The sequence below is a fragment of the Hypomesus nipponensis genome, chromosome 4 (assembly GCF_054491055.1).
Source record: "Hypomesus nipponensis isolate SF chromosome 4, ASM5449105v1, whole genome shotgun sequence".
Classification (NCBI taxonomy): domain Eukaryota; kingdom Metazoa; phylum Chordata; class Actinopteri; order Osmeriformes; family Osmeridae; genus Hypomesus; species Hypomesus nipponensis.
The window spans coordinates 4043525-4065000 of NC_140364.1; the positions used below are offsets into that span (position 1 = coordinate 4043525).

A 21476-nucleotide genomic window follows, 5' to 3' on the forward strand; every position below is an offset into this window, starting at 1 on the left:
GCTAGGAAGTGAGATAAGGAGGCAGGATGTGAGGTAAGGAGCAAGGACATGAGGTAAGGAGTTAGGAGGTGAGATAAAGATTGGGAAGTGAGGTCAAGAGCTGGGAAGTGAACTTCGGAGGTAGGACATCAGCTAAGGAGATAAGAGGTGAGGTAAAGAGCAAGGAGGAATGTGCTTACCCGTAGCAGTGACTGGGACTCCTCCTTGGTGGTCTTGCTCTCTGCAGAGTAGGTCTGGTTCTGCTGGCTCGTCTTCTCTGGCGCCCCCTGGAGGAACGCCTTGGAATCACACGCCAGCCCGAAAAGTCCCGCCCCCGACACACTGGCCACGCCCTTCCTCTGCTGCGCCGGCTCCGTATTGGCTGCCACGGCATTGAGCAGGCCAAGTGCACCCTGGGGGAAGAGGGTGGGGCTTCCACGGAGCCCCTCCCCCGACCCGGAGCCCCTCCCCGCCCCTAGCCCCGCCCCCAACTTGGGCAGCCACAGGAGGCTGTGCACCTGGTCGCCTTCTCCCCCCTTCTCCCCCCTCGCTCCTCCCCCCCCCCTGGCCTCCAGCAGCCAGCCGCCGCCTCTTAGGGCCTCCTTCTCGTCCAGGGTCTCGCTCTTCACCGCGCCCAGGCCCTCCCCTCCCCCGCCCTCCGCCGCCCTCTCGGGGGGCAGCGGGCTGCAGAGGCGCAGGTCGCCCTTGCTCTCCTCCTTGATGCTCAGCGTGGAGGGCGCCGAGCAGCCGTTGGTGGGGGCCGCCAGGGAGGCGGGGCTGGGGGCGGAGTCTCGGCAGTGGGCGGAGTTGAAGTGCTCCAGCAGGGCGGCGCTGTCCGGGGCGGTGAAGGTGCAACGGCGACAACGATAACAGCCGTGGACACGCCTGGGTAGGATATAGGGGAGGGGATATGGGATATGGGGGAGGGGATATGGGGGAGGGGATATGGGGGAGGGGAGTGGATAGGATAGGGGGAGGGAGGGAGGGGACAGTGGTAGGTGAGTAGAGCGCAATGATCAAATATATGCCTTCACATGTGAATAACATAACTATTTGTACTTGAAAAATTGCATCGTTGTTGCACTGCTGTTGATGCTATCATTGCTGAACCGTGCCTGGTAGCTAAAGTTACTTTGCACTGTGCCTGGTAAATACAAACGGTGCCATTAGTCGGACCACTGTAAGACTGTTAGAACTATGCTCCTTCTGATTCTTGATGCTTTCTGCTGGACTTTCTACATGCATAAATCTATCTAATCTTTCTATTTGCATAAAACCATCTGCTAAATGTCAAATGTACCCAGCCCGCCTTAAAGAAATACCTACACACACACACACACACACAGACACACAGCCACACCATGAATACATACATTGTTATATAGAGCAGAAGGTGCCAGTCTCTGTCTAATCTGATTTCCTGACCAAACACACACACACACGCACACACTCAAACACACACACGCACGCACGCACACACACTGAAATATCCGTTTGAGACAGAGCTGCTCAGCTAATGCATGTTAATAACCCAGCTGGTGGTCACCCTCACCCTGCTGGTACATGAAGCAGTTCAGGATCAACATGTCTTCCCTACCGGTCTGAATGGGATCATGACAAGCACTGCTGCATCTCTGGTCTGGTGTGGGCGTGTGATAAGGTGTGTGTGTGTGTCTGTCTGCTCTTCAAACTGTTTCCAGACGCTGAACACAGAAGCAGCGGCCCCTTTCTCAGACACACACACACACACACACAGTCTTTCTGCTCAGTATACTGCAGTGCAGACAGAGAGGTAGCTACATACAAACTCAATTACAGCTTTATGAGAACAAATGGACTCAACTGCAACCTGAGAAGGCTGCTTCTGGCTTCACACACACACACACACCACACTCACGTACACACACGCATGCACACACATGTCCACGTGTGAAAACGCATGCACACGCACGCACATTTAACCGTGAACATACACGCAGGTACACACACGCACAAGTAAACACATGCACACACAAACACACGAACACACACATACACGCACATTATCCTGTTACAAAGTCTCTCACTAACAGCTTCTTCCCGCTCCTCTCTGATGGAACCCAGAAAAGACCCTCCTGAGCATAGAAATGGAGTTTCTAAGCACATTCAAAAAATAGGATTTCTCAAGAAACAGTTTCTAGAGATATAAACACAGTTCTCTGTATCGGGCAAAAAGAAGAAAAAAAACAAGATAACAAAAAAAATGGGAATCCTTAGATCCAGTGAACACAGACGTCTTTAACAAACACACACACACAGACACACACACACAGACACACACAGACACACACAGACACACCGGCACAAACACACAGCCTCATAACATCAATATATGTGCGTGGGAGAGCGAAAAAAGGGAGATCATGGAAATCTATGAAAATGTATAAGATATGTCTGCGTAAACGAGTTGATGCCGATGTATAATATGTGTCTATGTAAACAAGTGGTGCCCTATTTAACAAACTGTAATTATTTTAATTAAAAAATTGACATTTTGCGTAGAGAAAAATACAGACGAATGAATAAAAATGTACCAGGGCTCCAGCTCAGATCCAGAGCTGAATCTGCATTCATTGGGAAACAATTGCAAACAACAGCATTAAGCAAACTATTGATATATGCTGTACTTCATTAAAACTTTAGAGAATAATGTAATGATTTGATCGTGTCGATTCCCTGTGTGGTCTGAAGGTCACTGTTGTTTGTAAGCTGCGTAAGAGGGAGATCGAGACTCAACATATGGAGACCACCATCGGTAGCCCAAGGTGTAGACCAGTACGACCAGAGACGTCAGAGAGAGACCAGAGAGCCCAGAGAGGAAGACGAGACAAGAGACACCCGAGAGACCATAGAGAGAGACCAGGGAGAAAATGAGGAGACCAGCGGAAAGAGGAGCAGTCACGCTTGTTTCATTTCCTGTCTGATGTCAGAGTGGGAGTCTGGAGTTTTGTCTGTCATACTTTGGTGATTCACTTAATGCTCACACACACACACACACGCACGCACACACACGCACACCCCCACACTCACTCTCTCACACACACACACAACACAAACACACACAAACACTAACACACACACAACCAGACTCGCACACGCACGCACTTGCTAAGCTGCTTCTCGCAGAGTGCTGTATTAAGCCATTCCAACAGCGCAGAGCTAAGGGAGTTTCATTTCATAAAAGACAAATCAGGGCCACTCTGCCCTGCCACTGGCACAGCTCACACTGAGGAATCAAGCAGACCTCAGCTCCAAATCAATAAAGAGCTGTTTTCCTGTACTGAGGAAGGAGAGGAGAGGTGTGGAAAGGGGGAGGGATAAGAGAGGTGAGGAACGAGGGAGGGAGGGAGGGAGGGAGGGGGAAGAGGAGAGGACAGGAGGAGTGGAGAGAGAGAAGAGGAGAGGAGGGAGATGAGAGGAGGAAAGGAGGAGAGGAGGAGGAGAGGAAGGGAAAGGAGAGTTGTACTCTAGTCACGTTCAGCTCCACTAGCATCTGCAAGAAAACAACAACATCATACTAAAACTCATTTTCTCAGACTGGTTTGTCACTTCAATCTACTTTTCCCTTTCTACCCCCCCCCCCCTCCCCCACCCACACACACACACACTCCACACACCCCCGAATACATACCCGCATACATCCATACCTACACACACACTCCACATATACCGTGTGGGCAGTCACACACTCCAGAAACAGAACAGGAAAACCCTGGTAAATGATAACTTATGTAGAGGGCAAGAAAGAGAGAGGGCGAGATAGAAATCGAGAGAGAGATACAGATACAGAGAGAGAGAGAGAGAGAGAGAGGGAGAGAGAGAGAGAGAGAGAGGGAGAGAGAGAGAGGGAGAGGGAGAGAGAGAGAGAGAGAGAGAGAGAGAGAGAGAGAGAGAGAGAGGGAGGGAGGGAGAGAGAGAGAGAGAGAGAGAGAGAAAGAGAGAGAGAGGGAGGGAGGGAGGGAGGGAGGGAGGGAGGGAGGGAGGGAGGGAGGGAGGGAGGGAGGGAGGGAGGGAGGGAGGGAGGGAGGGAGGGAGGGAGGGAGGGAGGGAGGGAGGGAGGGAGGGAGGGAGGGAGGGAGGGAGGGAGGGAGGGAGAGGGCTACTGAGTCTGAGGCAGTGTTTATGAAACAGGCTACCGAAGAGGGATTTTCCATAGCTACAGCACTCCTTCTAACACACACACACACAGACAGGAGAGGGCTGGTTGTCTGAATCCTGTGACAGAGTATATGAAGCTGAGGAGCATCTGTGTTCTATTAGTGCTGTCTGCCTTCACTTACTCCACATCACGGCCTAATACTGTCAGTGTTGTTGACTCATTACCACGGCGGAGACTACAAACAATACACACAAGCATGTTACACATCCATGTTAGACAACTAGGACTACGCAACTATGAAAAATAAATATGTTAAACAACTATGTTTGACAATTGTGTTACCTGACTGTGTTAAACAAGGATGTTAGACAACTATGACAGACCACTCTGTTAAACAGCTTTGTTAGACAATTACGTTTGACAACTATGTTAAAAATAAATGTCAGACAAAATTGGTCCAGCTGACCTAATCGAATATTTGAATGTTCCAAAAATTGACTTCAAGATGTTTTGGGGTAATATTCCGTTCATAAAAGACGAGTGCTTTACTGTTCATCCCTGTGGTTTTATGATTCCATTTCCGTGTTCTAACATTCTACTGTTCTAAACAGACATGATTTGGTTCTAAAGAGATGTTCTCCGGTTCTAACCAGACGTACTATTGTCCAAAGTACACGCTCTCTTCATCTCTCCTATCCAAAACAGACTTTCTATCATTCTGAACACATGTTATATTGTTCTAAACAAACATTCTCAAGTGCTCTGTAGCCCCTCAGGAGCCGTTGCTCTACTATCCGAAACATGTTCTCCTGTTCCAAGCAGACGTTCTCCGCTTCAAACACGAGGTCTCCTGTTCTAAGCATGTTCTCCTGCTGTAAACAGATGTCCTCCTATTCTAAACATGTGTTCTCCTGTTCCAAGCAGACGTTCTCCGCTTCAAACACGAGGTCTCCTGTTCTAAGCATGTTCTCCTGCTCTAAACAGATGTCCTCCTATTCTAAACATGTGTTCTCCTGTTCCAAGCAGACGTTCTCCGCTTCAAACACGAGGTCTCCTGTTCTAAGCATGTTCTCCTGCTCTAAACAGATGTCCTCCTATTCTAAACATGTGTTCTCCTGTTCCAAGCAGACGTTCTCCGCTTCAAACACGAGGTCTCCTGTTCTAAGCATGTTCTCCTGCTCTGAACAGATGTCCTCCTGTTGCCAACCGCCGTTTCCTTCCCTGCCCTCCAAACAGCTGCTCTCGTGTTCCGCACGCACGTTCTCCTTACCTGTAGTGTCGGAAGATCTCCTCCTCCACGTCCGTGATGAAGTGGCACTTGGTGCAGGCGTTCTCCCCCCTCGCCTCCCCCGCCTCGGGTTTGACGTCCGGGGCGCCGCCCGGGACCTGGGCGTGGCTGGCGTCGTAGTGCACCAGGAGGAGGTCGATGTCGGAGGTCACAAAGGGGCAAAGGTCGCACAGGTGCCTGACGGCACTGGGAGGGGAGGGGGGCGCCGGGGGGGCCCCGGGTGGCAGGAGGAGGGAGCAGGGGGGGCAGGAGAGCTTGCGGCAGGCGAAGGGGTAGGAGATCTCCCCTAGGTGGCTGTCGGGGGAGCAGAGGCCCCTGGGGCAGAAGGGGCAGTGCTTGATGGTGCACCGGTGGATGGCGTGGGCCTTCTGGTAGTGGCGCAGCAGCGGCGCCACCACAATCACCTCGGACCGGTGAGTCATGGAGTAGCGGAAGTCGCAGAACTGGCAGTTGTAGCTGGTGACGACCGTCTCGGCCGTCTCGCCTCCCCCCCCACCTCCCTTGTCTTTCCTGCGTCCCGTGTTGCTGCCGGGCGCGTCGCGCTCCGCGTCGCGCTCCGTCTCTCTGCTTCGCGGGTCTTGCTGGTCGGCTCCCTCCGCCCCCACAGTGCCCCCGCTGGTCTGGGAGTGTCTCTGCTCGTAGTGCTCCAGCAGGCGCTGGGGTCCGCTCGCCTCGCAGCTGAAGCTGCAGTATTTACACCAGTAATACGCCGCCGTTCCTCCGGGCTCCGCCCCGCCCTCCCAGCCCGGCGAATCAGCAGCGGAGGAGGAGCGGATGGGGACGGAATACCCGGCCAGCGAATCGTCGTCCGCCCTCACCGCCACGCGGGCGGCCAGCTTCCCAGACTCCGGCCCTTCGGAGGCCACGCCTCCTCGCAGGACGCAGTTCCCTTTGCGGCTCTCGTTGGAGGGCTTGTCGCCGGGGGCGTGGCTTGAGGCTGGAGGGGGCATGGTCTTCATCTTGTTGGGGTGCGAGGACAGGAAGTGCTGTTCCAGGTCGTGGGGGGAGCTGGCCATGTAGGTGAAGTTGCAGAACTTGCAGCGGAAGTACTTGGTGTTTCCTTGGCAGTCTGGAGTCTTACGACCGATGCCTATCAGAGTTCCTCCCAGCATCACCTGCACACAGACAGACAGGTAGGTAAGCAGATAGGCAGACAGGTAGGCAGACACGTAGACAGACAGAGACGCAGACAGGTATACAGTCAGACATGTAGACGGGCAGACAGACCTGGAGAGAGGCAAGTAGGCAGAAAGGTAGGCAGACAAGTAGGTAAATACACAGACAGGCAGACATACAGTAATAGAGAGATACAGGTATGGAGACAGACAGGTTGAGAGGCAAGGAAAGAGACAGACCGGTAGACAGAAAGGCAGGCATACATGCAGACAGACAGGTATACGTAAAGGTAGACAGACAGACAGACAGGTAGTGAGGCACATAGTGATGCAGGGATAAAGGCAGACATACAGACAGACAGGGTGTGAGGCCGAGTGAGGCATGGAGAAAGGCAGACAGGTAGACAGACAGACAGGAGTTGGTCAGTTCATTGTGAGAGGTTGTGGAGAATTACTAGACCAGAAGGTTCCAAGCCGTGATGATGTCACTGCTGGACCACACCAGACACTCTTAACCATTATTATATTATATTATACTATATTATATTATTATACGTCTGGCTGTTACGGCCGGTTACATCAAGTTGCGTATGAAATGAGAACATTTAAATAAATATGATTTATTCTTATCCAGGCAGAGCACAGGGTTGTTTGTGTATAGAAGCTGGTGGGGTTTGGATGTGGCCGTGTGTGTATTTCTGTGGATGAAAGTGTAGATGTGTGTAGTGTGTGTGTGTGTGTGTGTGTGTGTTGCTGACATTGAGCGCTCCACTATTCTGCTGTGCTAACCTTAGAGGTGGCATGCGCACGCTCCACAGACGAGAGAGACAGAGAGAGGTAGAGAGGTAAAGAGAGAGACAGAGAGGTTGAGACAGAGACAGGGGTAAAGATAGAGAGACAGAAAGAGGTAGAGAGAGAGAGAAACATAGAGGTAAAGAGAGAGACAGAGGTAGAGAGAGAGATAGGTAAAGAGAGAGACAGAGAGGTAAAGAGAGAGACAGAGGTAGAGAGAGAGATAGGTAAAGAGAGAGACAGAGAGGTAAAGAGAGACACAGAGAGGTAAAGAGAGAGAGACAGAGAGGTACAGAGAGACAGATGTGAAGAAAGAGACAGAGGTAAAGAGACAGAGTTAAAGAGAGAGAGACAGAGGGAGGTAGAGAGTAGTTGAGATAATGGTGTGGGACATCTGGCCATTACCTCTGGTTTGGACCCCGCCCCCGCTTTGTTTGTATTGGCTCCCTGTACAGCCCCTGCACTCTTTTTCCTCCCCTCCCATTGGCTAATGAGACAGCCTAGCGAATTACTGCATGGAAAATTCCACCAGGGGAGGGAACACTTTCTTTTTCTGCCTTTCTGCCGGTAATGCTCCTAGATGGGGGGAGGGGGCAGGGGTTACTGGGGTTGCCTAGGTGACACCATCTGCCCCACAGAGACTGGTCCGAGAGGCAGAGCTGAGGATCTGGAGGAGAATGTACCGGGCCGTGGTACAGAATTACTGGCAACTCTCCTTCTCTCCTCTAATTTCCTCTTCTCTCCTACTCTCCCCTCCTCTCCTCTCCTTCCTCTCCTCTTCTCTCCTCTCCTTCCTCTCCCCTTCTCTCCTCTCCTTCCTCTACACTTCTCTCCTGTCTTTCCTTTCCCCTCCCCTCCCCTCCTCTCCTCTCCCCTTCACTCCTTTCCTTCCTCTCCTCTCCCCTACTCTCCTCTCCTTGCTCTCCCCCCCTTTCTAAATGTTGTACAATGTAGTGGTGGTTAATGCAACCTTAATGTAAAGTGTTGCTTCGCCGTTACATGGTAGTTAATGTAACATTACTGTAAATTGTTGCCTGTTTCAATAGTGTCATATCCAGCCTTGCAGCCTTGAGTGAGGTCTGTTGTTTTTCAAACACAGTTTTCAGATGCCTAATGGTTCTCATTGGTTAACATTTTCTCCTCCTCTTTCCATCTCTCTCTCCTCGTCCCTCCATCTCTCTCTCCTCGTCCCTCCATCTCTCTCTCCTCGTCCCTCCATCTCTCTCTCCTCGTCCCTCCATCTCTCTCTCTCTGTTCTTCCCTCTATCTCTCTCTCAGTCTGCCCTTCATGTAAAGTGTAGCTGAGCTTCTGAACACGAGGCTTCCATGTCTGGCTCCTGTCCAACTCTTCTGCTATAAACCTTCAGTTCCACACACACATACACACACTCACATTCATAGACACACACACACACACTCAAACACTCGCACACTAAACTCGGCTAAACGGTTTGAGCTTTTTGACAAACGACTTGCAGCTTGAGAACACCAATAACTATCACAGATGAGGAACAGTTTTACAAGCTGTGATTCTAACCCAGTACAAAGGATCAAAACACAGGATATTAACCATCAATTAACAATTTAATAACAAATATTACACTCACTAGCGGTTTAAATTCCATACTGAATTATATTTAGTTGCATACAGTACTTACATTTTGCAGTGTACTGCTGTAAACAGTAAGTAGTTTAGAGTTATATACTATAAGCCCTTCATACTTTGGCTGCGTGCGGCTACATTATTACAGTCTGAAACCCTTTCAGCTCAGAGCTGCAACACAGTCACCACATGAGCGAGCAGTTATGTCCTTATGAACCAAGGACTCAAGCAGGGACTGACTGAGGGTGTGATGTGTTCCCAATGATGCGTGTGCGTACCTGTCCGCTGTAGGTGTGTGTATACCTGTACATCCTGGTGTGTGTGTACGGGTGTGTGTGTGTGTACAGGTGTGTGTGTGTGTGTACAGGTGTGTGTGTGTGTGTGTACGCGTACCTGCACATCGTACGTCCCGTTGAGCAGTGCCGGCCGTGAGGCCCCGTTGTCGGGCTGGGTGGCGCTGGGGGGGGCGGTGGGGGCGCGGTCTCCCCAGCCCCCCAGCAGGGAGGGGGGGGGCGAGAGGGCGGCCATGTTGTGCATGGCCAGGATCCGAGAGTCCAGCGTGGCGTCCTGACGCGTGCGGTTGTGGAGACCCAGGTGGTACTTCCGGAAGTGCTTGATGAGGTCGGCGGGGTCGTTGCCGTAGTAACCGTAGCCGCAGACGTTGCACTTAAAGTCCTGGAGCTTGGGGGACGGGGGCGGGGCCGAGCCCAACTCCGCCCCCGTGGGGCTGACCGTCTCCTGATTGGTCCGGTGAGGGTGGAGGGGGTGGAGTGGGGCTAGCCCCTCCCCCAGCTCTGCCTCCCCTCCGGGACTCCGACCTCTCTCCTCCCCGTTGCTGGGGCAACCCTGGAGCACGATGACCCCCCCTCCTCCCCCCGGGCCGGCCTCCTCTGGTTCTGATCCGGGGGGAGACGGGGAGCGCTCGCAGTCCGTCACGTCGCCCAGAGCGCCGCCTCCTTTCCTGTGGTTGCCGTGGTAGTCGGAGCCCGCCCGGTTACCCGCGCCCGTCGCCACCACGCCCCTGCCTCCCCCCCCCCGGCGCGGGAGTGCGTGCCGGGGCGGGTCGTCGGGCTCCGGGGCGGGGAGGTGGGCGTGGCCACGCTCAGACGTCCGGCGGCGCTTCCCCGCCCGGCTCCCGTCCCCGAGCTCCTCCCCCTCCGGCCCCGTGGCCTCGGCCGCCAGCGCCTCGCCCTCCTCCTCCTCCTCCTCGCCTCCTCCTCCTCCACCCAGGCTCTCCTCATCTCCTCCCACACTCCTCAACGGGGGATTCTTCTTCCTCACCATGGCTGAGAGAGAGAGAGAGAGAGAGAGAGAGAGAGAGAGAGAGAGAGAGAGAGAGAGAGAGAGGGAGAGAGACAGACTTTTCATTTACAGTACATCACACACACACACACGGGCACCCACTTGCAGAACAAAGATTAAGAAGAGTGGTAAGTCCATGACAGGCCTGGATCAAATAAATACTGCTTCTCTTTCTCTCTGTATCCGCCTCTAGATTTCTCTCTCTTTGCATCTCTCTGCCTCCCTGCCTCTCTCCCATGCACGCTCTTCCTGAGACACGTTGTGTTATTGTGACGTTCTAGACACAGTGCGGTGTCATCTTCCTCATCACCAGCTTCAGCATCGTCATCACCCTCATCCCCATCACTGTCAGCTTCAACTGAACTGAACTGGTGAAATGTGTGTGTGTGTGTGTGTTTGGATTGGTTGTGTGTGAGAGAAAAAAAAAAAGAGAATGAGGGAGGGAGGGGGTAGAGAGAGAGTGAGAGACCGAAAAGGATTGCGGCAAAACTGCAAGTAAGCAATCAGCTGCACCACACTGGACGTTAGGAGCCTACTTACTCATATCGATGCAGAATCTCAGTCCAAATGAAAAAGATGACAAACGAAAAACTAAACAAAAATAACCCAGTGGTTGGAAGAGAGAGAGAAAGAGAGAACGAGTGTATATAAATATGATATTTTTTTTATCATTATACTTAACACACTAAGATTTATACTAGACTAATAATAAATGTGCTGTGATAATTGGGAACAAAAGAACCTCAGAATACCTCACTCAAGGCCGCGAGTACGTCAAGGATGTAATTCCAAGTCCAACACTATCTAAGATAAATATAATCGATCTGGCACTGGCACTAGACCAGTCTGCATCTCTTGGCTTCACTACGTACCAGAGCTGAAAGACCTACTCTACATTGATGACCTTGTCAACCTTTCAGCTGCACCACAAGTGCTGAAAGAGGCTTTATTACTGGTTGAGGAATGCTTTCAGAAACTGTCAACTGCGAAAATACCTCAACTGTTAAATTCCAAAAGGAATTCAGATTGCAGGAAAAAAGATTGAAATGTGCCTACAAAGACATAGCACACAACAGGGTTTCTGCTGGCTCTAAACAAAGCAGAGGTGACAATAATTCCAGACGGGACTTTGACTCCATCCCTGGCCTCTGAGAATACAAAACATTTTGGGGATCCTTGTCGCACCCAATAATGAAGCAATTTCCCAAAAATGTAATATCGGAAAATTAAAAAAAATGTGTGCTTGATCAAAAACAAAAAGCGTTCTGAGTCAACAGTGATTCTCACTGAATCATTGCCTAAGCAACACACGCCTGCCGCCTTAACTACATTTACATTTACATTTAGTCATTTAGCAGACGCTCTTATCCAAAGCGACTTACAGTAAGTACAGGGACATTCCCCCCGAGGCAAGTAGGGTGAAGTGCCTTGCCCAAGGACACAACGTCAGTTGGCACGGCCAGGAATCGATCTGGCAACCTTCTGATTACTAGCCCGATTCCATAACCGCTCAGCCACCTGACTCCCCCTAACTACGTCGTAACAATCGTAACCCCCCCACACACACACAGGTTTGACGGCAAACCCCACCCTACCACCTTAACTAACACATTTTCTGCGGGAAACTCTGAACCAAATGAAGAGTCTACTCTGACTAACCTCATTAAATATCTACATTCAAAAAGAGCAGAAAAGGGGTTGGTTCTCAATCTGGATACATTAGATTTTTTAAAGAGTAGTAAAGTTCTGTTCTCTTCAACAGGCTGACCAACAAGAAATGAAACATATACCACTGTAATATACAACCACACGTGGAGAGAGAAGGCTCCCCTCGTTCAGCTGGCTCTGACGCTCACGAGTGGGCAAACGGGACCATAGACACCGTCTACCACCCCGAATCCCACTAAAAAGAAATATATTGAAAACTGGAGAAATGAATTCCAAGATCAAAATCCAAGTACGTTGCGATACACTTTTAAACTGAAAACCCCAACTATCAAATCACCTGCTCATACAGTATACAAAAGAAAAAGATCAATACAGACATAAATATGAGTATAGGATCACAGCCTGCAAATGAAAAAAGGTCCCAACAAATGAGAGGCTCTGTAAACTGTGACACAAACTACATTTAAACAGATACAAATTTGCTATGCAAATGCCCAGTCTATTAAACAACTAAGAGATCTATACTATCCAAAATCCATCAAATCCATGCACAGTTTCGCCTTCCTCTCCTGTATCAAGCAGTTACTCTTGATGCCAGGTGAGGGTGATATGTCCTGAACGATAGCAGCACAATATGTGACGGCTTGATACCATTTCAGCAATACAAATCCATCAAACATGACAAATGTTGAGATCGATCATAGATTAACTATTTATGTATTTAGTTAGGACAATATCTTGTTTTATACATTGTTAATTTATATTTATACTGTACATACATGTTGTGTATCCTGTATACACTGTTAGCCTCTTTCCTAAATACATTTCCAAATGTATGTTATTTATTTGAGAGAGAAAAGAGACAGATATTGATGTCTGTGTATTTCGTTTTTTGAATGACCTTTTATATAGTGCTTTTACACTTTTACACATATCCTAGTTTCATGTTTTATTTGGACACTTTTCACTTTATTTGTATTGTTTACATATCAGGGATATGCATCTCCATCACTGAGGCTGATGCGACACACAACTCGATGCGTGCCAAAGATCCAATACAAGCAGCTATTGATGTGATATGATTCCCCCCTATTACAATGCTGTGCAATTTGACAAGATCTGACACAGCGCCATATCCACACTGTGCGATGAGATGCAAAGTAATATGCTGCCGTGCAATTCAATTCGGTGCAAAGCGATAGTTCAGATTGTATTTATTTGGTTCTTAAGCAGACAGCGAATAGCGCGTGCCCTTTTCTTGTACCTCACCTCTACCGTCAGCCTCTCATTTCGGATGTTTCATTTTGACTTCGAAAAAAAAACATTTAGCCTTTTCCCACATCCTTTGTGGTGCAAAAAAGGTCTATGACAAGCGATTACAAAACCAGGCCTGGACCTTGCGGATCTTAAACCAGTCCTTCTTCTCCACTTACACTTCTATAGCACCTCACACAGTTACCAGTTAAACCATGCGAGGATGTTCAGGGTTCACATCAGAAGGATGGTACTTTGTGTCTGAGCTCCAGCCAGCAGACAGACGTGTTGGACTTCCAGCAGGTAGGCTGCCTCAGCAGTGAGCACAAAGCTGTGGTGCCCTTTCTACACGAAGGGAAATAACCAGTGGAGGGTCCTTGAGTGAGTCGTGCTGCCTGTGCACTTTAGAGTGGCAAAGCATCTGTATCGTCCTGATCACCTTTCTAAATAAACGGGACAGGGCCTCCACTACAAAGCAGATGTATGGAATTGGCTGCGTCTTGTCAAAAACTCTTGTCTTGAAAACAAAAGGTGTTGCCAAACAAGTGATTTGCACTAATCTGGTGGAACGTGTAGCTCTTCCTCCTCCAGGAGAGTCTGTGTGACCAGACAGGACACATGTAGCTCTTCCTCCTCCAGGAGAGTCTGTGTGACCTCACAGGACACAGACGTGTGAGGAACGGCCCAGAGACTTGACCATGGTAATAAAGGCACAGGGCCTCCTCAAACTGAACCAATGCAAAAATGTTACAAATCCTACCAAATGTTATCCAAAACACTATTTTTTAGTTGGGCAATCGCATCGTGAACCTTTGGGCTGGTGTACTGATGCAAACTATTAGGTTTTACCATCCCTACTATATATAACTTATATATGATATCATTATGAATATATATATATATATATATATATATATATATATACATACATACATACATATCTAATAATAATATGTATTTTTATATAGTTTTTTTCAGTGTTTAATTTTCAACTCACTGTGTTTCATGCCAATAAATCCTGAACTGATATGTGTGAGAGAGAGAAATAAAGAGAGAGGTAGAGAGAGAGGAAGAAACAGAGAGAGAGGGAGAGAGAGAGGAAGAAACAGAGAGAGAGAGAGAGAGAGAGAGAGAGAGAGAGAGGGAGGGAGAGAGAGAGAGGGAGAGAGAGAGGAAGAAACAGAGAGAGAGAGAGAGAGAGAGAGAGAGAGAGAGAGAGAGAGAGGGAGGGAGAGAGAGAGAGAGAGAGAGAGAGAGAGAGAGAGGGAGAGAGAGAGAGAGAGAGAGAGAGGGGGGGGGGCTGAGAGAGAGAGAAAGAGAGAGAGAGAGGAAGAAACAGAGAGAGAGGGAGAGAGAGAGGAAGAAACACAGAGAGAGGGAGAGAGAGAGAGAGAGAGAGACAGAGAGGAAAAAGTAATTTCCTCATTTAGGCTGTAAAGTAATTTGGGATTATACAGAGCAGTTTCTGTCTAGGAGAAGCAGTCTGAGATGCACACACAGACAGACACACACACAAACACACTCCCTGCCTCTCCATGACAGGTGTGTAATGTCTCTAGCTATAAAGGAGAGTAGTGTTCCATCTTTAATGTGGCGTACCGTCACATTAGACCAGAGATGAGACACAACCAAAACACACACACACACACACGTACACACACACACGCACGCACACGCACACACACGCACAGACAGGCTCATCATATACACCAATACAAATATTGCAACACAAGTTTTTCTCCCTCTCTTTCTCATTTTCCCTCTCTCTCTCTCTTACTCTGTCCCTCTCTCCCTCTGCTCTCTCTATCCTTCCTTCTCTCTCTTTCTCATGTCTGTATTCCATCTTGTTATTGTGCCTGCTGAAAAACTTCCTAATAAAGTATCAAATGGCTTTAGAAGAGGAGGGACGATCAATTTCCTTAATTAAAAAGCGAGTGAGCAGGGAGGAGGGGGGAGGAGGACAGGTCTGAATACAGAGTATATGACTCCCTCAGGCTCTCTCTCTCTCTCTCTCTCTCTCTCTCTCTCTCTCTCTCTCTCAGCCCCCCCCCCTCTCTCTCTCTCTCTCAGCCCCCCCCCCTCTCTCTCTCTCTCTCTTCTCAGCCCCCCCCCTCTCTCTCTCTCTCTCTCTCTCTCTCTCTCTCTCTCTCTCTCTCCAGCCCCCCCCCTCTCTCTCTCTCTCTCTCTCTCTCAGCCCCCCCCTCTCTCTCTGTTTCTCTCTCTCTCAATTCAATAGTGCTTCATTGGCATGAATGAGAGAGCATTGCTGCCAAAGCCATTTTAAATTGAAGAAAATACACGAACATATACTAAATTCTGTAAAAACGAAATACAATGACTTCCAAGAAGTGTGTAAACAAATATGATGATAATATGGCAAGTCAAAAAGGTGTATAAAGGGATCAGAGGTGCGTATTTCACAGCGCCGTCGCATCACTTGTCACATTGTCTTCTGCCCATACCGGGGTTGACTCATTCAACATTATCTCCCTCCCTCTCTCTTTCTCTCCCTCTCTCTTTGATCCATTATTCTTTTCGCATCCTTATCCTGGAAGTCTAGGTATTGTATTTCTAAGGAAAACTATTTTATAGCAGTTTTTCCATCCCACATTATGCACTCACACACAAACACACTCTCACACGCATACACACACACACACTCACACACACAAATTGAGGCTCATCTTTAAGACGCCATTCATAATATGTCATCTTAAATGTCAGGCTGAGTTAGTGTGTCCTGTTACATCACCTCTGAGGTGGGGGGGGGGATACGGAAGGGAGAGACTAAGGGAGAGAGAGAGAGAGAGAAACACGGGAGAGCGAGAGAGACAGAGATAGAGGAGGGGAGGGAGGGAGGGAGGGAGGGAGGGAGGGAGGGAGGGAGGGAGGGAGGGAGGGAGGGAGGGAGGGAGGGAGGGAGGGAGGGAGGGAGGGAGGGAGGGAGGGAGGGAGGGAGGGAGGGAGGGAGGGAGGGAGGGAGGGAGGGACTTCACTTTCTCATAGCAATACCAAAGCTTTAGACAGGCTTGTTCCTCCATATCACCAAAATATACATTCAAGGCAAAAACTGACAATAGGTTCCTTTAGAATGTTTCTGAATTTCAGTGTATAGGAATGTGTGTATATGTATCTATTTATATAGGTATGTGTAAATGTAATGTATATGTAAACTGCATTTCTGTGCAATGTAATTACATGTTACATGTTTAATTTTTATTTGTGTGTGTGCGTGTGTGTGTGTAGAAGCATAAGTATGTTTAAGGCCGTGATAAGAAACAGTTCTGTTAGTCCACTGGTGCTTTGGCAATATGAACATTCGTTCTATCAAACTTGTAAAGCCCATTGGAATGAAGAGACAGAGAAGGGAGAGAGAGAGAAAGGGAGAGGGGTGAGAGAGGGGGAATAGAGAGGGGGAGATCGAGGGAGAGCAGGGAGAGAGGTGGAGAGTGTGGGAGAGGGGGGAGAAAGGTGGAGAGGGAGGGGAGTAGCGAGAGAGACAGAGCGAGGGGGGAGCATTGGATAGCTTCTCAGTCTCCACACTCCAATACTCCCTCCCTCCCCCACCCCCCTCTCACCCCCACCCCACACACACACACACACATAGACATGCCCCCCTCAACCTTCCCTAGACTTTCCACAGCCAGACACTGCCCCACCCCCAGACCCCTTAGGCCTGGTCAGTTCAGCCAGTCTGGATGGGGCGTTTGGGGGGGTTATTAAAACTACATTATTAAAACTACATTACCAGACTGAAGATCTCATAACTTAGCTATTAAATAAACTCCAGGGGGGTGGGAACACACACACACACAGTCACATACATAGACATACGCACACAGACACACATAATGCATTTTTCTGTGTGTGTGTGTCCATGTCTTCAGGTGTGTGTGTGTGTGTGTGTGTGTGAAAGAGATCTTGGTGCTGCTTTCTCAATCACAAGCACACACACACTCACACATTCACACACTCTCTCACACACACACACACACACTCTCTCAAACACACACACAAACACAAACACTCTCTCTCACACACACACACAAATACTCACACAAACTCAAAGACACTCAAACACTCTCACACTAGAACATAACCCCCTGCCTCCCTCAACATATTAGTCTTTGGTGTGTGAGTACAGTAACAGATATATAACAGATGAGTCTCAATGGGAACCCTCATTCAGAAGGTAGATGGAGTGTGTGTGTGTGTGTGTGTGTGTGTGTGTGTGTGTGTGTGTATGTGTGTGTGTATGTGAGTGTGTGTCTCTGTGGAATTAATAACCCTTAAACTAAATGTCGGATAAGGACTAGCTCCCTTAATAAGAAACACACACACACATACACAAACAGTGCAGGCATCATTTAACAGGACAGGGTTTCAAGCTCCACCTGTCACCCTCGTCATAGCAACAGTGATTAGGATGTCTCTACAGACCAGAATAACCACTAGAGCTTCACACACACACCTGGGACGTGACAATCCAACAGCTGGACAGAGGCACACAGAGAGAGAGAGAGAGAGAGAGAGAGAGAGAGAGAGGGGGGGGGGGGGAGGGAGAGTGAGAGAGAGAGAGATTAGAGAAACTGAAAGGGTGAGAGATAGAGAAATTAGAGAGTGAGTGAGAGAGAGAAAGGGAGAAGTGGAAACAGTGAGTGAGAGAGAGAGAGAGAGAGAGAGAGAGAGAGAGAGAGAGAGAGAGAGGAATAGAGAGCCTGTTAGGAGACAAGTCTAACTCTTCAATTTTGGCAGCAAAGTATGTAGCAGCTTTCCATGACCTCATGGACAGCCTAGGTATAATTATTCATAATTTTTATATTTATAATATTTTACCTTGTTTTATTCAAACTATGCAAAGAGTATTTGAATGTACAGTATATGTGTGTATGTACATGTATATGTTTTATGTACGTATATATGTTTGTATGCATACTGTACAGTATGTTTGCATTGGCAATATTTGAAATATCTCTTAACATGCCAAAAGAAAAAAAAAACATGTAAACTTAAACATTGATTGATTATAATAACTCTTCATTGTCTGTAATTTTGCATTATTAAATCTGTTTCATGATAGATCATGATGTTCTATGATTATATTTACATTTAGCAGACGTTCTTATCTTATACTTACAGTAAATACAGGGACATTGCCCTCAGGCAAGTAGGGTGAAGTGCCTTGCCCAAAGACACAATGTCACTCAGCCACCTGACTCCCTATGATGTGTTGATAATTGCACGTATTGTCCCTTCACTGTGGACTGCGTTGGCAACACTGATTAACCCGAACATTCATGCCTATAAAGCATATTGAATTAAATTAAATTGAGAGAGGGAGATATGTAGAGGGGGGAGAGAGAGATGGTGATAGATAGAGGGAGCATGAGACTGGGGGGGAGGGGGGAGGGGGTGAAAGAGAGAAAGAGGTCAAACTTCCCCATAATTCCCTGGGTGTGTTGGGGAGTGTCTTCTGTACCATACGTCTCTTCTGCCTCCGTGCTTGCAGTCTGCCTCTGAACTACCTGTCTGCCTCTATAGTTCATGTCTGCACACACATACACACGAGTCAGTCCACACACCAAACACATGGAGTGGTCTCAACTCCACCATAGCCACAGTAACAGACGACACAGGGGTGGATAGCTCGGGGGTGGATCCAACCAGATAGCCAGATATCTTCCCTCAACCACCACTCCCCTCACCTCGCCATGCCGTCTGCCACAACACACACGACACACACTCACACAGGTTTGAGACCAGACCACTGGCCAGACCAGGTCAAACCAGGCCAAACCAGACCAGGTCAAACCAGGCAGAACCAGGCCAAACCAGACCAGGTCAAACCAGGCCAAACCAGGCCAAACCGGACCAGGTCAAACCAGGCGAAATCAGGTCAGACCACAGACCAAGACATATTATACCAAACCAGACCATATGGTACCAGGCAAGTCAATTAAGAATGGGGGAAAAATCAATTCACATTTGAATTGAGATTCAGTCTTCTAGCGATTCACATTGATTCACAAATGTAAATGTTGGTTTTTTTTCTTATGTTATTTTAGTTTTTTTAGTTTTTATGTTTTTGATTAAAAATCACAACAAATTGTTCATCAATTTTTAATCGATTTGTGACCCCAAGAATCGATTCCAATTTAATTGTGAGGTACCAAAAGATTGCCACCCCTAAAGTCCATATTATACTAGATAAGTCCATATTATACTAGACCAGACCATATTATACCAGACAAGTCCATATTATACCAGACAAGTCCATATTATACCAGACAAGTCCATTTTATACCAAACCAGACCATATTATACCAGACCAGACCATATTATACCAGACCATACCATATTATACCAGACCAGACCATATTATACCAGACCAGACCATATTATACCAGACCAGACCATATTATACCAGACCAGAACAGATCAGACTAGGCCAAAATAAACTTCTACACTCGCCCTCCACTCTCCCTTCCTCTATCCTCCACTTCCTCCCGCCCTCTTTTCACGCTTCTCTTGTCCAACCATGTGTCTGTGTGTGTGTGTGTATGTCTGTGTGTGTGTGTGTGTGTGTATGTGTGTATGTATGGAATGGGTGTGTGTATGAATGTGTGTCTGAGTGTGTGAAAGAGAATGTATGAGTGAATGTGTGTGTACACTTCCTTCCACCCCGAGTCTCTCTCCATGTCTCTCCCTCCCTCCTTGAAGGTGTGTTAGAAAAGTAGTAGGACTTCTGTTTAAAGGGCTTCTAGCATTGTGTGTGAGTGTGTGTGAGTGTGAGTGTGTGTGTGTGCATGCTGGGGGAGGGGTAGCACACTCCATCAGGCTAGCGGTGCAACCGGAGACAACAGAGAACAACTGCTTCCTCCCTGTTTCCTGTGATCAGAGGACTGGGGCACACACACACACACACACACACACAATCACACACACATTCACACACACACACACACACATTCACACACACACACACATTCACACACGCACAAACACACAGACAGACACACACACAAATTCACTCACATACACACATATATATATACACACATTCTCACACATTCACGCACACACACATTCACACACACACACACACACACACATGCACGTGCACACACACTAAAAATACACCCCCCGTTTAGCAAGAGGAAAGAGAGGGACCTGCTGCTGCATTGCTCAACACCGTTAACACGGTGCGATTCAACAACTTCTGCACCCTCAGTCTCTCTTCCTCTCAGTGTGTGTGTGTGTGTGTGTTTGTGTGAGAACATGTGAAAGGTAGGACCAACAAGCTAGTCAACAAATCAACCAGTGAGGTCTGCTATCCCCACCCTGTAAGCCCCTCCCCCTCTCAGAGTGCATTACCATGAGCCGAGTTAGCAAAGTAGCGCGGCCACCCTTAGCTGGGAACACGAGTCTGCAGGTTTAGGGTTAGCGTGTGCTGAGTTGTTAGGTTAGCATCTCAGGTTTAGGTGAAAATCCTAGTCTGCAGGTTTAGATTAGCTGGGAACACAGCTCTGCGGTACAACTGGGTTAGCAGGTCTGCGTCAAAAGCTAATATCAAAACCAACAACGTATAACTCTTCACACACACAAAAACCAGACAGACAGGTTCATCCAGAGCTTCGATATGATGAATACAGAGATTATCTACTGTCCTTGCCCACAAACAGAAGGGAGGGAGGGAAGGTGGGAGAAAAATGGAAGAGAAAAGGAGAGAAAGAGGAAGAAGGAGAGAGAGGGGAAGAGATAGAGGAAGAGAGAGTAGGAGGGAGAGAGTAGGAGGGAGGGAGGGAGGGAGGGAGAGAGAGAGAGAGAGAGAGAGAGAGAGAGAGAGAGAGAGAGAGAGGGAGGGGAGAAATAAATTTCAACCCCACCCAGAATCCACATAACAGCAGGATTGACAGTTGTCTCTCTCTTTCACACACACACACACACACACACACAGACACACACTCACTCAATCACTCTGGGCTGGTAATCCTCAAGGTGGGTAGTTCTCCTAGAGGTGTGGGGCTCTGACTCACAGACACAGGAGTGGCCCTGCACAAGTGTGTGTGTGTGTGGTGTGTGTGTGTGTGTGTGTGTGCCATGTACGTGCAAGTGTGGCATGTATGTGTGTGTGTGGACAGCAGACAGTCTCCAGTGAGAACATTCCCTTACAAAGAGAGTGAGAGTTAGGGACGTCTGATTCGCTTCACCGGACAGCCCACCCTGCAAGGAGCGACTCAACCCCACAAACCTCCACTATGCACCACAGAGATAAGATGTGTCATGCCATTTATGGCGGTGTGTGTGTGCGTGTGTGTGTGTGTGTGTGTGAGAGCG

General features: G+C 48.5%; 1 protein-coding gene across 1 annotated transcript in view; it reads right to left on the reverse strand.

The window, feature by feature from the left end:
- The window catches only part of trps1 (trichorhinophalangeal syndrome I), a 56738-nt gene that overhangs the window by 20693 nt on the left and 14569 nt on the right, over positions 1 to 21476 (reverse strand). Inside the window, exons 3-6 of the mRNA XM_084695947.1 lie at positions 9309 to 10201; positions 5388 to 6520; positions 549 to 864; positions 180 to 497 (exon numbers count right to left, since the gene is read on the reverse strand). Of these exons, the coding sequence (XP_084552073.1) occupies positions 180 to 497; positions 549 to 864; positions 5388 to 6520; positions 9309 to 10201 (2660 nt within the window). The remainder of the gene's footprint in view (positions 1 to 179; positions 498 to 548; positions 865 to 5387; positions 6521 to 9308; positions 10202 to 21476) is intronic.